We start from the raw sequence: 17429 nt of genomic DNA, 5'->3' as shown, positions 1-17429 counted from the left end.
CAGGGATAGGGGATCTGACACCCTCTTCTGGCCTCTAAGGACACCCACACACATGACATGCACTCATAAACACACATGCACAGAAATAAAATCAAAATTTAAATGTTCCCGTGACCAGTCTCTTACGACAACTTGACAAGGCCTCATGTAGTCTAGGCTGGCTATGAACTTTGTGTGTAGTAGAGGTTGGCTTGAACCCCTGATCCTTTTACCTCTGCCTCCTGAATGCTGGGATTACAGGCCTGTACCACCATACCCAGCTTCTCTTGGGTCCCTCCCCCACTGGTCTCCCCCATCCAGCCTATCTTCCTTCCTATTACTGTTTGGGGTCCTCCTGGCCATTACTTTCCTCTGGTTAGAAAATGGAGAGCCAAAGGTCAACGTTCTAGGGTGATTAGGTTTCTGTTGAGGGCTCTTCGATCTTCCTGGCTTGCAGTCCAACCTGCCCACCTTCCAATGGTGTGTGCTCCCCCCCCCCTTTTTTTTCTTTTTTAAAATATCTTTATTGACAGATAATTCACATAGTATACAATTTTCCTGTTTGCACAATTTGATAGACTTTAGTCCAGCATCCTCATAGGCCCATGACATCATCATCACTTCCTTTTTTAGAACATCGCTGTCTTCAATCCCCCCCCCCTTTTTTTTAATGCCGAATGCCATTTATTGAAGGAGGAAGGAGGTCTAAAATACAGGCTTACAGCACAATGGGAGAACCCCGGAGGGCAGAAGTTCACTCCTGATGTTTTGTTTTTTGGAGCTGAGGATTGAACTCCAGGTCTTGCGCTTGCTAGACAAGCGCTCTACCACTGAGCAAAATCCCCAACCCTGCTTCTGATGTTTCACAATCTTGCATCTAAGCTGTTAATGCCCAATATGCTGGATACACAGACAAGGAGCTTCCCTAAAGCATTCAGGAGGGTGAAATCTCAAAGGGAATTAGCATAGGGAGGATATCAAGGTCAAGGTCAGCAAGCAAGGCAACAGTTACCCAAAATGGGGGCCAGGGAACTACAGGTCCCCTCCTATTACTAAAAAATGAGCTTCTGACTTGGGTTGCGTGGGATGTCAGCAGGTCACCTTACCCGTCATGGAGACACCTGTCCAGGCCACACAGGCGTTCTGTCTTAGGTTGGTGAGCGCCCCCAGGCATTACCTGTCTCTGAATACTCATTATCATACAGGCTCAATCGTGTGAGAGCTGCAGAGTTAACTGTTGCCAAAGATCTCTAAGTGGCGCTGGGCTTGCAGTCTGTGTGTTCAACACAGAAAAGACCAACAGAAGTCTTAACCCACCCATAGCCAGTAGGCTAAAGGCAACTGAGTGCTCCCTTTTCATAGAGCCCCCCCATCCTACAGGACTAGGGCTCCTTTATCTTTAGTGAGTTCCTAAATAATTACATTGTCTTTCCAAATAATTACATTGAAGCTAAGGATTTCATGGGGGGGGGGCACAATCCTAGTCCACAGCATCTCCCTCCCCCATCCTCTCACCTATTCTCCCTCCTCATCTCTTTCCTTCACCCACCCACTCTTCAGGCCAACAGCAAGTTCATTGCCTGCTCTTGAAAGAGGTCACTCCTTCAAGCCCCTTCTCCAGTTCCAGGCCTCTAGTCCTCTAGTTATGCCTGTCTCCTTCACCCCTGGACGCCCCTTCCTGCCATCTCAACCCTGTTGCAGCGGAGACCCCACCTCTGGGAGCCTTTCTTTGCTGCAGGGGACTGCCTCCCACACCTCTCTATTCTAGGCGGTTTTCACCCTTCTGCCCACAGCGAGGTGTGGCCACAGTGAGTTGTGACACGCTACAGTTCCATCACAGAAAGAAAGACACCTCCATCTTCCGCTTTCTCCACAGCCGAGACTTACAAAGAGGGGTTGCTCCTTCCTCCCACTTCCCCTCTCTAAGGCCCAGTGCTGAAAGTAGCCTCAGGTCTGTGGAGTGGGCGGGGCATTTTGCTGGAGTTTTATTAACCCTGTGCTTCCGGGCAAGCCACAAAGGAAAACCAAAAAACCCCCTCCTTCCGTGTTTTGGGGAAATTTCTGACATTTTGCCTGCCCTCTCAAATCAGCGCTCAGCTGTGTGGCAGGGTTTGCACGTGGGTGGGCTGGTGGAGGAAGGAAGCTGGGAGACCTTTGAATTAGAGAGGTCGTCCCATGTCTCTACTTACGTAGGCCCACAATGCCTTTCGACACTCCTGACAGCCACTCCCCAGTTCTTGACTTACATACCCTTGGTGACAAGCTCACCCTGCCTCACACAATGACCGACAGTGCTTACCGATGGTGCAGGGCACTACAATGGAGGCCTAGTCCTTTACCCGCGTTAGCCCTTGAACCTCGTAGGAACCCAGAGAGGGAGCTTGGACATGAAAGGGTTCTGAGATTTGCCCACAATCACCTGCTAGGAAGCTCAGCCTGGGCTAAGAGTCCTGAACCCTTATCCCTCAATATGAGCCAGGCCCTGCAACCGGGGACTCAATGGTGGCTGGAAACAGAGACAACCATCCTGGAGAGTCTGGCAGCATTTCAGGGAATTCAGATACTGCAACCCAACTCCCAGTCGTGATTAAAGGATACGCCACCAAGTCAGGCTCTTCCAGAAATCCAGCGGTAAAACCAGAACCTCTAGTAGTGAAAACGCTCAGAGATGGGGCTTAGAGGCTGGTGGGGTCATGTGCCCAGGTTGAGCCTATCACAGTTGGTGGGGAAAATGGCGAGCTCTGATTGGATCCGTCTGTTGGCGTCGACAACAACGATGAAAAAATGAAGTGTTCTGATTGGTCCGCTGGGGTCATGCGCTCATTCTGTGACCAAGGTGTGGGAAATATACCTGAACAAACATGGCAGACTCTGGCAGAGCAGACAGAACCTTTTGCAGATATGGAGGTGGGAGGATGGGGATGGGGGGATGCCCACTTCTCATTTATACCCTGTCTCAGTGTCATCATCGTGTATCTCCAGTCCTCGTCCTCAAAGAATGGGAGGAAGATTGCTGGGTGATTCCAGGACCTCTCAGTCAGCTTAGGTCAGGATCTTCATGGTCTTGACTCCCTCCCTTGCAAATGACAGCTAGCACTCAGCCTGTGCATGCTGACCTTCACAGCCCCTTTAACCCTTTCAGTGCTAGGAGAAGCAGATCTTGTTAGTGTGAATGACGTCATTGCCCATCTCCACCTCCCTAGTGCTGGAGTTAAAGGTGTGAGCTTCCCATGTGCTGGGATCAAAGGCGTGATATCCCAAATGCTGGGGTCAAAGGTATGAGCCACCATCGCCTAGCTCTGTTTCTCTTTTAGACTGGTTCAATCTTGAGTAGCACAGAGTGGTCTTGAACTTCTGGTCTTCCTACTTCCTCCTCCCAAGTGCTGGGATTAAAGGTGTGCACCACCACTGCCTGGCCTCCATGGTTAACTAGTGGCTAGCTCCGCCCTCTGATCACCAGGCAAGCTTTATTTGTCAGAGCACAAACAAAATATCACCACATGGGTCGCTCCTTTTGCTGGTCAGTGACCTCTAGTGAGGCCCAATTCCTCTATCTGTAACACAAGAGTCATCTGATGCAACCATGGGTTGAAGTAGGCATGGGTGGGGTTTAGGTATGAGAGATGGAGGAAGGAAAGACCAGCTCATTATCAAGGTGACCTAGTCTAGAACTTCTCTGCTGTGTTTTCCAGGCTTGTCTCCAACACAGCCTTGCCCAGAGGGTCCTGCCCACTGCAGGAAGCAATGTGATCCCGACCACTATGTGAATGAAGATGGGTACTGTACAGCCTGTGTGACCTGTTTGGAAGGTAAGAACCTGTCTCTCTCCCTGGAGTGTGTCCTAAAGGGGAATCTGAGAGGCAGGAAGTGTCAGGATTTGGTCCCCTGGTGCCTCCGTTTACCTCTCCGGATTTGAGAATTGTTATCAGCGGTCATCTTTTGCATCTAGACTTTTCAGAGAGACCTAGCATGCTCCCTGGAGGGAGGACCCTTTTCTTAGCTCATTTCTGTAGTGAGGAACCTGAGGATTTGTGATGTGAAGGGCCTTCCTGGAGTTAGGACACTTGGTGAAGAGTAGAGGTAGAGTCTGAGCTGGTGGCCTGGCAGGTGGCCTGGCATCAAGAGCTACCTTTCCCAAGACCTTCACCATCCTTTCCAGAGACCATGATGCTTTCAGAAAAGTTTTCCCGAGACAGGGTTTCCCTGTGTAGCTTTGCGCCTTTCCTGGAACTCGCTTGGTAGCCCAGGCTGGCCTCGAACTCACAGAGATCCGCCTGCCTCTGCCTCCCGAGTGCTGGGATTAAATGCGTGCGTCACCACCGCCTGGCCAGAAAAGTTTTTGAAACAGGTTCTTCTTATGTTGATTGCTTATGTTTAGTGATGGGGTTTGGTATTTTCTTTTGATTTTGTGGGGGTTTGGGGGTCTGGTTAGGTTGGAAGATGTATTGAGATTTTCACAAAACCTAATAATCATATTTTAAAAAGTTTTCAGTGTCTTTTAAAATTGTATTTTGTTTCTTGCATACAAAGTTCTTTTTGTAAGGTTATATTTTCTTTTTTAATTGTGTGTGTGTATGTGTGTCTTTCTACCTCCATGTTCTGAGTGCTGGGATCATAGGTGTGCACTGCATGCCTGATTCATGCAGGGCTGGGAATGGTATGCAGGGCTTTGAGCATGGTAAGCAAGCAGTGCTCTAGCCACTGAACCATCTCTCCATCCCCCTGCTCCTGATCTCTTAAAATATGGGTTCCAGAGATGACACTCAAGTCCTTATAGCAAGCGGCTTGCTCACTCAGCCACCTCCCTTTTCATATTTAGACCCCAGCACAGGGGATGAGCTAGTATGGATATAGTGTTGCCAAGTCCATCCCTCCCCCTGATTCAGCTGGGGTGCCCATGCTGCGGGTTTTAGCAATGGACAGTGTATGTCTGCACCCAGAACATACAGTGCACTTCCTAAAACTCCTTGTGCTTCTGGAGTTTATTCTTCCATCCTCCTCACCACGGCAACCACTGATGGCCCTCCTTCCTCTATAATCAGAACCTCATCATTTGTAGGAGGCCCAGCGACATGTACTTCAGTTCCTCCCATGTCCTGGGACATTTATTTTTGTATATATGCATGTTTGTGTATGCACACATGCATGTTGTGTGTGTATGAAGAGGCCAGAGACGTCAGCTGTCTTCCTCAATCACTCTCCAACTAATTTTTTGAGACAGAGACTCTCACTGGAGCTCACTGACTTACCTACATTGGCTAGCCAGCCAGCCCCAGGAGCCCTGTTTCTGCAACAGACATGTGGGGCCCTGCTCAGTTCAGTTTTTCACATGGGTTCTGGGGATCTGAACTTGAGACCTTATGCTTGAAGAGCAAGCACTTTACCCACTAAGCCATCTCTTTAGCCCCACATTTACTTGTCTGTAACCTCTGTAGTAGTGTGAAGGGTATGGGCTAGAGGCGAAGGCCACCCACACACTGTCCTCTCACACATATCAGATCTGAGGAGAGTTGCAGAGGGTCATGTGGCATCTTACCCTCATTCTAGACTATCCATGTGTTCCCTGGATGCATGCCCTTGGCTTCCCTCTTCCCTTCCATGACCCTCTCTGTGTCCCTCAGGTCTCGTGGAGAAGGCTCCATGCTCCAGGAACTCTTCCCGCATCTGTGAGTGTCAGCCTGGCATGTTCTGCAAAACCCCAGCTGTCAGTTCCTGCGCCCGCTGTATTGCACACTCCCACTGTCCTGGCGGGAAGGTGGTCAAGTTCCCAGGTGAGTGTCCCCATCTCTAGTCCAGTTGCAACTGCTGCTGTACCTGCCACAGGCCCCCGAGTGCTCCCTTCCCCCACTGTCGGACAGACAGGTCAAAGCTTCTCTCCAAGCACTGCCATGTGCCCAGCACCCAGGGGTTCTGCTGCTCACATCTGTGTCCCATCAGAGGCACTCTGCTGGCTGATGCCCACGCCTGAAACTTGGTGTTGGGGAGATTCTCTGGTGGCCCACAAACAATAGGAAGCCTCAAGTGTCTACCCTGGGAGTCCCCTGACTAATAGAGCTGGCTTCCCTGCCTCAGAATCAGGCATTGGGTGGGAAACATTAGATACCAGATTCAAGGCTGAGAAAACCTTTTTGCCTTGTGACCTCAGGCCTTACCATCTCCAAGCTTCTAATTTCTTGATGATATGAAGGAGAAGCTCATGGTCAATGAAGGGATAAGGATCGTGGATTCTCTCTGGTTATCATTAAAATGCTGTTTAGGGGGCCAGCCTAGGCTACATAGTGAGACTCTGTTCTCAGAATATGGGGTGGTGATATGCTCTTCAGAAGGGAGACACAGGGGGAAGGGGCTGAGCAAAAAGGCCACCACAGCAGCACAGCATGCACGTGAGGCGAACTGATGGTAAGGGCTGACATTGCAGGCCCTGTGGGGACCATGTTCGGTAACTGGTGTCCTTGGCATTTCTGGTTTCTGGCTTTGTGGGCTCTGTCTGACTGCCTGCATCATGGAATGCTCCAGACCGAGGGACACAGATCCCACTGTCTGCAAGCAAGAGCAGGGAGCCTGAAGGCTCAGGTGGGCCTCCGGCTTTAGCAAAGCTTGCACCTGTGGGTGGGGCTGGTTCCTTCTGCTCTTTCTCCCCACCCATGTGATGAGCTGTGACTTAGAGGCTTCTGGAGCTTTCCCAGCCCAGAAACTCTTTTTTTTTTTTTTTTTTGAAAATACGGTCTGTTTAGCTTGTCAGGTGGGGCAGGGTCTCGTCGTCCCGCAAGCAGAGCCAGGCTCTCTGAGTGATGTTCCTGGGACTGCCACGTGGGGGCGACAGAGGCCTGTCTCTGAAGCGCTTGTCTTTGATCACACGTGACAAGGAATGCTTAAAATGTCACGTGGAGCCAGGAGAGGGCGCACTCCTTTAGTCCCAGCATTCTGGAGGCATTGGCTGGTGGATATCTGAGTTCAAGGACAGCCTGGTCTACAGAGCTACAGCCAAGGCTACACAAAGAAACCCTGTCTTGAAAAGAAATTGTGGCTGGTCTAGGTTGAGATGTTCAGTGTATTTCAGAGGGTTTCAAAGACCTAATATGTAAGGGAGAATGTAATGTATCTCATTATATTTATATCGATTACTGACTGGCATAGATCATTACATTGTTAGGTGATGGCTTTTTGAGATCGGATCTTGTTCTGTATCCCAGGATGTCACTGTAGTGAGGTTGGCTTCAACACCGCAGCCGACCACCCGCTCAAGCTATCATAGACTTTCTCCACAAGTATACGGTGTTTGCAAGGCAGACCCCAGCAGCCCCTCTCTCCGTAACTGGGTGTTTGACACCCCGAGGTGGCAGTTGAGTAGCCCAAGAACACAGAGAACGTCCACTTCTGGTCATGACAGGGTGCGCTCTGCTGAGCTTCGTCAACTTCGTCCCACAGCTGACCTTGCTGTGGTCACCTCCACTGAAGCCGTGGGGCTTCTTCTAACCCATGTGGTTCCATTGCTCAGTGGTGAGACTGGAGCTGAGGTGTGGAAAAGGACCTTCTGTTTGTTGAGCACTTACTGTTTATTACAGAGTATGACAGACTCATTTACAGGCCTGTAGGGTTTGTGTTATGACCACTTGACTACCTGGCCTAGTGAGGATGTGGTAGAGGTGGAGGACAAGCTCAGGGGCGTGTGTGTGTGTGTGTGTGTGTGTGTGTGTGTGTGTGTGTGTGTGTGTGACTTTGCATTCTATTCTTACCCAGTGTTCCTTGGGACTCCTTGGCTCTCAACTAAAATTTCCAGCTTTGGGGTACCTATAATGAAAGTATGGAGAATGGTGCTGAGTGGCTGGAGGTGTGGCTGAAGCCAGGGACTCTGTCTTTTCCCACTTCTCCTTTATATCTGTGTTGTTTTGTCTGTGAACCGGTAAGTAACCAGCAACCATAGGTCTGCCCCCTGACCAACCCAAGTGGAGGAATAGGGTCTCCTCACTCCAGAGTGAGCAGAGGCTGGGAAAGGCACCATCTCTGGATGGCCGCTGTGTTTGCCCAGTACCTCATCTATGACTTTGCTTATGGAGGTCACAGCTCTGCTCCTGGGGACTCTGGGTTCCTCAGTGTCTGTTCTCAAGCCATTGTGGTCCCATTGCAGGCACAGCGGAGAAGGACACCGTCTGTGAGTTTCCTTCCCCCGGATCCGACCCTGAGTGCTCCAATCCAGATGAGTGCAAGACGCTTACTAGGTGACTTCTGGCCTCCCTTCTGTCCCCCTCCAGGTGACCTTTGGATGGACAACTCTGTCTTGGGGACACATAGGGTGCAGGGGTGGGGTCTGCCCAGGCTGACAGGGCTCCAGGATGGTCCACTGCCAAGCTCACCAGTCACTGGAGACGCTGCTGTGTGTGTCCAGCCCTGCCCGTTGTACATGAGAGACCCAGGAGGCCTAGTGAACACAGCTCTTGCCCTCAGGAGCTCATAGCAGGGCTGGTGGGTGCTGAGGCAGGAGCCTTTCTCCACAGACACTAAGCCCCAAGCCCAGACTTTCGTGGCTTGTGGAGTCATCAGACCTATGTCTGGCTTCTTCTCCAGCCATCCCGCTCCTCAGGCCATGCCTACTCTGAAGTCCCCACCCACTGACAGTATGAGGAGCACCCGCCTTGTGCAGGAAGATCCTGCTGGACATGTTCCAGAGTCTCCCTCTTCCCGGGCAAGGGAGCCCAACCCAGACCCAGGTACTGTTTACTTGAAGCTGTGGCGGTCTCCCAGGGTGGTGCTGTCTGATAGGTACCCACTGGGACACAAGGACATCTCTAGGACACAGCCCCTGAGGCCAGAGGTCTTGCAAAACCTATTTCATTCTCAGAATGTCTTGAGTGTCCTGCGTGCTAGGGTCTGGGACAGGTGCTGGGTGTCCCTGCCCTGTACCCAGGGTGCTTGTGGTAGAATAGGTGGGCTCTGCCTGTGGCTCCTAAATGTCCTCCTCATGGCTCCCCTGATGGAGGAGCCTGCTGCTGCTTCCCCCTCTGAGAAATTGAACAGCATGTGCTGTACAGATTCACCACGATGGCTCATTCAAGTGGTTTTTAGAGGTTGGGGACGTTTCCACCCTGGCGCTCCGGGTGACTAGTGAGAAATAAATCTGTGTGTGTGTATACAGGTGCTCCTGCCTGCCCTGTACATGGGGTCAGAGGTCAACCTTGAGAGTCTGTAGGAGCCATCTGTCTTGTGTTTTGAGACAGGACCTCCCATTGGCCCGGGACTTCGCAATTAAGTTAGGCTGGCTGGCCAGTGAGTCCTCAGGACCCACCTGTCTTCTCCCCAGCACTGAGGTTACAAGTGCGCTCCACCGTGCCTGGCTTTGTATCTGGCTGCTGGCGGTGAACTTGGGTCCTCGGACTTGTGTGGTAGGCACTTTCTGGATGGAGCCATCTCCTCAGGGAGATGGCAAACTTCACGGGAATGGAACAATTGTACACTCCTTGTGTTTGTCTTTCAGTCACAGGATGGCTCTTGAGTCTGGCTTCAGGCCCTTCCTCTGCGGCTGTGCTCAGAGCACCCTCTTGGCCTTTGAGGGAAGTGTTACTTTTTATGGTGCCTTTGTCGTTGGTGGTTTTGATCTTAGTTTGTCTTTGTTTTTTTGAGGGAAGGCTTGCTATATAGTGCTAGCTGGCTCATAATTCATATATAACCCCGGTGTCTCGTTTTTTTGTTTTTTTGTTTTGTTTGTTTTAAAGAAATCTTTTTTTAAAAAAAGATTTATTTATTTATTATATATACAGAAGAGGGCACCAGATCTCACTACAGATGGTTGTGAGCCACTATGTGGATGCTGGGAATTGAACTCAGGTCCTCTGGAAGAACAGTCGGTGCTCTTAACCTCTGAGCCATCTCTCCAGCCCTTCTGTTAGGTTTTTTTTTTTGTTTTTTTAAATCAACTTGTTATAAGCTAGATTCATTTGAAAAGAGGGCACCTTAATTGAGAAAATGCCCCCACCAGATTGGCCTGTGAACAAGCAAGGCTGTGGGACATTTTCTTGATTAAAGGTGTACCCTGCCCACCTGCCCATCATGCCTAGCTTTTTTTTTTTTTAGGGTTAAAAATCTTAAAAAAAAAAAAAAAACAAACCTGTAACTTTACCAGGTCTGATGGTGCACACCTTTAATCCCAGCACTTAGGAAGCAGATGCAGGTGGGTCTCAGTGAGTTCGAGACCAGTCTGGTCTACATAGTGAGTTCTAGGCCAACCAGGACTACACAGTGAGACCTGTAGTTGGAGTTTTCCTACCTGGCCCAGAGTCAGGACAAATCTCTCTCATTCGCCAGGCCCACAGTCGCTCAGACCCAACCAAGTAAGCACACAGAGACTTATATTACTTACAAACTGTATGGCCGTGGCAGGCTTCTTGTTATCTACTTCTTCTATCTTAAATTAACCCATTTCTGTTAGTCTATACTTTGCCACATGGCTTGTGGCTTACCAGTGTCTTTATATGTTGCTTCTCATGGTGGCGGCTGGCGGTGTCTTTCTCCACCCAGCCTTCCACCTCCCAGAATTCTCTTCTCTCTTGTCCCGCCTATACTTCCTGCCTGGCCACTGGCCAATCAGAACTTTATTTACACAGAGCGATATCCACAGCAGAGACCCTATTTCAACCACCCACTCATCCACTCACCCACCTCTCCAACTAACCAACCAACCCACTAAACAACAACCTGTAATTTCTTATGGCCAATGCAAAAGTCAGTTGATTTTTTTTTAAATGTAGTGACTCATAGCATGCTTCCCATCTGTGTAACAAGAATACCATATCTGACCCACTTTATAAGGGAAGGGGTTCTTTCTAGCTGTCAGTTGGGGAGATCTTGGTCTATGGCTGCTTGGGCCTGAGGCAGCTCATCTCCAAAGAAGCTGCTCACCTCATGGCAGCCAGGAAGCACAGAGAGAGGGAGAGAGAAGCAGGGTCTCTTTCATGAACGTACCTCTAAGGACTTTTCTCCCTTCCACTGGGCTCCACCTTCTGAAGCTCCACTGCTTCCCAGTAGCACGATGGGAAACTGCAATATTCATCGGAGTTCCTTCCCTTCCCTTCACATTGTGTGTGTGTGTGTGTGTGTGTGTGTGTGTGTGTGTGTGTGCACACATGGTGCATGTGCCACAGTGTGCATCTGGAGGCCAGAGGATGATTTGTGGGAGTTGGTTATCTCCTCCCACCATGTGGGTCCCAGGGATCCAACTTAGTTCTGTCATGCCTGGCAGGAAGCATCTTTACCTGCTAAGACATCTCTCTGGCCCATAGGCTTCTTTTAAATAAAAGCAGAAGCTGCTGGGTAACATTCCCATGCAATCATAGCCTTTCCAATTTGATTTTTTTAGAACACAATCCTGATGGCCTTTGCCAGCTGTAGCCAAGATTTGTGTGTTACAGAGGACTACCACCCACTACCTCCCACTGCCTCCTAATGCTTCCCACTGCCTCCCACTGCCCCTCACTACCTCCCACTGCCTCCCACTACCTCTCACTGTCCCTCACTGCCTCCCACTGCCTCCTAATGCTCCCTACTGCTTCCCACTGCCTTCCACTGCTCCTCACTGCCTCCCACTGCCTCCCACTACCTCCCACTGCCCCTCACTGCCTTCCTTCCATTGCCTCCCACTGCTTCCCACTGCCCCTCACTGCCTTCCATTGCCTCCCACTGCTTCCCACTGCCTCCCACTGCCCCTCACTGCCTTCTGTTGCCTCCCACTGCTTCCCACTGCCTCCCACTGCATGCTAGTCAAGTCTTTTCTGGAGATTGAAAGTCTCTGGCCCTGATTCTAATATGTCATCATCCATATAGATAATGCAGTGATGAATATGACCTTGGAGCTGCCACCTCCAGGGACCCTCCCTGACTTCAGCACCTCAGGAAACAGCGAGGAGCCTGCCAGGTGACTCCTAACCCCTCCTGTAGGCAGGATGGAATGGCCCCTAGTGTGCTCAGGTGATGCCCGAGGTAGTCTGGGCTGGAGGTGCAGGGGCATCAGGTAAGGTTGGGTGTGGGGCATGACTGTGTGTCTGTCTCTATGATGATGGGATTGTAAAGCCAGAAAGTCTAGAAACTTAATCCCTGCCCCCAAAATGCCTGAAAGATGGTGCTGATGTTCTGGGTTCCCAGGCTCTCTTTACCTCTCTAGAGGAAGAATCACCCTTCATTAGACATATGCCCCTTTTGCATGGAATTGTGTTTGTCACTCTGTCCTGGGTTTTCTTTGGTACAGTACTGCCTCTACCCAGAGCCTCCTGGTAGATGCCCAGACCAGCAGTAGGATGCAGCCTACCTCTCCCTTGTCCACAGGAACACCATTTCTGGATCCAGGTATTGATTGCTCATTGTCCAAAGCCAGGGGCAGAGTGGGGGGGGGGGTGGGGGTTCCTTCCAGGGCTGTGGCCTGAAATAGGATATGGGAGTAAAGATTGATCCCAGCCTTCTGGCTTCTAGAACTGAAGCTGTGGCTCTGTCACTTCCTAGTACTATTTCATTCTTGGGACAGGACCTTTTTCATGACTACATACTCATGACCTATAATTGCTACCCAAAGTATAGTTGCTAGGCTGGGGGTGTGGCTCAGTTGGCCGAGTATTTATCTAGAATGCCCAAGACCCTAGGTTTGATCCCTACCAGGGTATACATGGGGCTTAGTGCTGTACGTCCATAATCCCAGTGCTGAGTATTGTAGTGTACGTCTATTACCCCAGTGCTGAGAGATGGAGGTAGGGGAAGTTCAAGGCTGGGCAGTGACATGGCTCACTTTGCCATCTGCCCTGCCCAACTGCCCAAGGATTCAAGGACCTGAGTTTGGTTCCCAGAAATTATAAATTATGTAGAGGTGGAAGGAGAGAACTGATTTCACACACCCAGCCTAACACACACACACACACACACACACACACACACACACACACACACACACACACAGAGAGAGAGAGAGAAAATTCTTTAAAACCAAACAAGAATCTCTAAGTATGGTGGCGTTAAAAGCACTCAGGTGGCAGTGGCAGGCAGATCTGAGTTCAGAGCCAGCCTGGTCTACATGTCGAGTTCCAGGTCAGTCAGGGCTACATAGTGAGATCCTGTCTCAAGAAAAAAAAAATAGTTGTTAAAGGTCACCTTCTGCCATGTAGTTCAAGGTCAGCCTGGGCCACATGAAACCCTATTTAAAAAGAAGTTATTAAATGAGTTGCTGAATGATTAGGAGCTTAATTTTTTAAAAGATTTACTTATTTATTATTTATACAGAAGAGGGCACCAGATCTCATTGCAGATGGTTGTGAGCCACCATGTAGTTGCTGGGAATTGAACTCAGGACCTCAGGAAGAGCAGTCGGTGCTTTTAACCTCTGAGCCATCTCTCCAGCCCAGGAGCTTAATTCTTTTCATCCTCCGTTTCCTCAGATGTAAAATGGAAAGCAAGTAGGCACCCAGGGTTGTCAGCATATAGCACATGTATGGTCTGCATATTACCGGAGCTGGATAGAGGCAGTTGTTAGTGCTAATGAGGTTAACACCAGGCAATTGGTTTTAGGACTAGCAGTACTAGTTATGGACACAAGATGGCGATAGTTCTCAAGTTAACAGTTCTCAGTGTGGCATAGAAAATTCTTTGAGGGTTGGGGCTGTGGCTCAGTTGGCAGAGTGCTTGCCTAGCTTGCCAGAGGGCCTGGGCTCCATCCTCAGAGCCTCATAAGCCGGATGTGGTAATACACACCTGTAATCCCAGCACTGAGGAGGTGGAGGTAGGTGATCCTGAGATCTCTATCATCCTTTGCTACGCAGCAAATTTGAGGCTATCCTGGATCTTGACCCAATATCAAACAAAGGAACTTGAGCAGTAACACCTGAGACCTGTACCCAACTAGCAATTGAATAATTAAGATCACAAGAGCAGGCTGTGTAAGGGCACAGGCATGGTCTAAGCTAGGTTCAGAGGTAGAGAGTACTAGACTTGTATGTATTAGGTTGTGTTTGATCCTTGTTATTGTGTAAAAAGGATGTGGGATACTGAAGTCACTTGGCCTGGCCAGGCTTGGGTGGTGACTCTCAGGGTCACTTTGGACAAGCTTCAGTTCTCTCCTTTGGCTTTGAAAAAGAACCCATTCATTTGTGTGTGTGTGTGTGTGTGTGTGTGTGTGTGTGTGTGTGTGTGCGTGCGCGTGCGCGTGTGCGCGTGCGCGCCCATGCCATAGTGTATGCATACAAGTTAGAGGGCCACTTCTGTGGGGTTCCCTCCCTCCACCTTTATGTGGTCTGGATATTGAACTCGGGTCTTCAGGCTTGCAGCAAGTGCTGTACCCTCTGAACTGTCCCACCAACCCTCCCCTCTATTTTAACGGAGAGAACACATGCTGTACGTGCTCTGTGCACAGCTGACCCTGAGCCTTCCTTCAGGAGCTGACGGTCTCAGAGAGTTTTTCTAACCAGCCTCCACCCTCCCTATCCCAGCTAGCCATGGCTCTCAGCCTTCTGGGTTCAATTCCTTCTTTATTCTGGCTCCTTTTTAAAAAATTATTATTACTTTTATTTTGATATGGGGGTCTCACTATGTAGCCTTGACTGGCCTGGAACTAGCTGTGTAGACCAGGCTAACCTCAGACTTACAGAGATCCACATACCTTTGCTTCCCTGCTACTAGGATTACAGGTGTGCACCACTTATACCCGGTTCAGTAAGATCCCTTGATGCCTCCATTTTTCACCCTCTAAATGGCTTGTCTCTCTCGCTTTCTGAGTTAGCTGATCAGCTTCCTGGAGCCAGATGAGGGAAGGCAGGCAGGTAAGGGCTGAATCAGATAGATGGTCCAGCTTGGGGAAGGTCCAGAACTGCTCACCTCAGTGGGACCCATGTCCCTGGAGAAGGAGGAAGTGGGCTGTGCCTAGGGCTGTCCTGCAGGGAAGGGTCCTGGCTCCTAGGTGTCCACAGAGTACAGGATGGCACTGTGTTTCAGGGCCCATGCTCTTCTGGGTGGCCATGGTGATGCTGCTGATTGGCTCCAGCTGCTTCTTTCTGTGTTACTGGAAGGCCTGCAGGAGGCAGATCCAGCAGAGTAAGTGTCTTGGGGTCCTGGGGAGGGTGGGCTGCTTTATGCTGGCCTGGTCTGAGTGTCTGCCCTGCTTGTTCCTACCCTGCTGCTCACCCCCTAAGCCCCACTCCTGGTATCTTTGCAGAGTTCCACCTGGACTACCTAGCCCAGACCTTCCAGCCAAAGATGGAGCAGGCGGGTGAGTATCTGGTAGTGCAAAGGGCTGCCTGGGCCAGGATGGACAGACAGGTGCATGACGTGACCATTGTAGGCTCTGAGGAAGGGCCGACTCACACCAAAACACTGTCCACTGAGGGGGTTGGGGGTTGGAGAAGTTTCAGAAGTACATGCTCGTACCTCCTCAGCACTCCCCAGTCGAGGGGGTTTTTGTATTTTGATGGTTTCAAGCTTGTTTCCATGAGCTGTCAGGCATGCTCATTGAAACCGGTGTTTGCTTTCTTGACATTTTTCTAGTATTAGAGTTTCCATTGCCGTCAGTTCTTTCTCTCTCTCTCTAAACATTCGTGAGAAACAGTTTTGTTATAACAAGAAAGACAGAAGAAAAAAAAGACAAAAAACAAAACAAAACAAAACAAAAAACCAAAAAACACCTGAAGAGGCTAGGCTTGTAGGCAACTGAGTGAGTCTAGGGTCAATATTGTGTCTGAGCCTGGTTCTGGACCGCTGGCTTCCAGTGGGTCCCTTGATGTCTGGGCCTCAAGGGCTGAAATGAGAGGAGGTTTAAGTCAGGGTGAGCACACAGGGTCCAGGTGACCATAGCCTAGGCAAGGGTGGGCATGGCCTGGGCAGCGTGGGGCCTGAGCAGGGTGTGCATGGCAAGGGTAGGGTGGGCATGGCCTGGGCAGCGTGGGTCTTTCCTGGAGCAGTGAATCATAAAGGAGAATTTATTCACTTCATTGCTGTTGTCGTGAGCACATCTTCAGCACAGGCTTTGTCTGGGGATAGGCTGTCCTAGATCTTCCAACCTTCCAGACAAGTGTGGCAGCTGGTTAGAATGGACAGCCAGTGGGACTCACTCCTCCTATACGGGGAGACTCTTATTCCCCTAGTGGAGGAATGGGAGGAATAAGAGCAGGGGTCAATGGTCTATACAGGTACAGTCAGGTGCCTGTCACCGGCACCCAAATTGGCCCCGACATTAATTACGGCAAGTGTCCTTTGTACCTTTGCAAAGGCCAGACAGCATCTCATTTTACTACTGGGGTGGCCTTTGCAGAACCCTACACTGCCTTCGTTTCCCAGATGAGCTGTGTGAGGCACAGGAAGATGAGGTCAGCTGACAGAGGCCACACGGGAGCCGACAATAGGGTAGAGATCTGCCGTTACCGTCACCGGGCTTTCCATGGACGGGGTGTCTCAGTCTCAGACTGCTGACTTTTGTCAGTGGATACTTGTTTGCCGGAGAGAGCTTGAGCTCAGCACTGTAAGATGTTTAGCAGCCTGCCAGATGCCAGGAGCACCCCTCCTCAGCTGTGACAGCCCAGAGTGTACCTAGGCAGTCAGCCCATCATTTTACTCTATTTTTAATTAATTAATTTTGAGACAGGGCCTGGTGTAGCTCGGGCTGACCTCAATGCGCTGTGGCTGAGATGACCTTGGACTTCTTGCCTTTGAAGTACGCAGATTACAGGAATCCTGCTGACAGGATGTTGATGTGTAGCTGGAGATCGAACCTATGGCCTCATACATGCTAGGCGAGCACTCTTCAACTGAGCCGCATCCACAGCCTTCAGTCCTTCCCCTCAGTCCTCATTTTAGTATACACCTGAATGCCTTGACGGTTTTTTTGAAATTATTAAGGATGTGTGTATGGGGGCAGGTATGTGTGTGTGTGTGTGTGTGTGTGAGTACAGTTGCCTTCAGGGGGTTATAGGTGGTTGTGAGCCACTTGACACGGGTGCTAGGGATTGAGCCAGGGTCCTCTTGGCCAGTTTGTGCTCTTGTTGTTGTTGTTGTCATTTTCTCTTTCTTTTCTTTTTTTTAAAAAGATTTATTTACTTATTATGTACACAGAAGAGGGTTGCAGATGGTTATGTGGTTGCTGGGAATTGAACTCAGGACCTCTGGAAGAGCAGTCAGTGCTCTTAACCTCTGAGCCATCTCTCCAGCCCTTCTTTTTCTTTTTTAAAGGCAGCATTTCTCTATGTAACCCAGGCTATCTCAGAACTCACCTAGTAGACAAGGTTGGCCTTGAACTCACAGACATCCGCCTGCCTCTGCCTCCTGAGCTGGGACTAAAGGTGTGCGCCACCATGCCTGGCTAAGCAGTAGTGCTCTTAACCATGGAGCCATCTCTCCAGCCTCTACCTTGCTGTTATCACAGGAAGATGGAGGCTAAAACAATTGTTTTGCTCTGATGGAATTTCAGATTTCCAAAAGTTGTAAATACAGTACGG

At 50.0% G+C, this 17429-nt stretch overlaps 1 protein-coding gene across 1 annotated transcript in view; it reads left to right on the top strand.

Annotated features, from left to right (window-relative positions):
* Tnfrsf8 (TNF receptor superfamily member 8) overlaps window positions 1-17429 on the top strand; it is a 46699-nt gene that overhangs the window by 17462 nt on the left and 11808 nt on the right. The window contains exons 4-11 of the mRNA XM_036178638.1: window positions 3672-3788; window positions 5601-5750; window positions 8108-8198; window positions 8545-8687; window positions 11794-11884; window positions 12215-12312; window positions 14938-15036; window positions 15158-15211. Of these exons, the coding sequence (XP_036034531.1) occupies window positions 3672-3788; window positions 5601-5750; window positions 8108-8198; window positions 8545-8687; window positions 11794-11884; window positions 12215-12312; window positions 14938-15036; window positions 15158-15211 (843 nt within the window). The remainder of the gene's footprint in view (window positions 1-3671; window positions 3789-5600; window positions 5751-8107; window positions 8199-8544; window positions 8688-11793; window positions 11885-12214; window positions 12313-14937; window positions 15037-15157; window positions 15212-17429) is intronic.

This window comes from Onychomys torridus, chromosome 2, assembly GCF_903995425.1.
Source record: "Onychomys torridus chromosome 2, mOncTor1.1, whole genome shotgun sequence".
In the NCBI taxonomy this organism is placed as follows: domain Eukaryota; kingdom Metazoa; phylum Chordata; class Mammalia; order Rodentia; family Cricetidae; genus Onychomys; species Onychomys torridus.
This window is presented reverse-complemented; position numbering and strand designations above follow the sequence as displayed.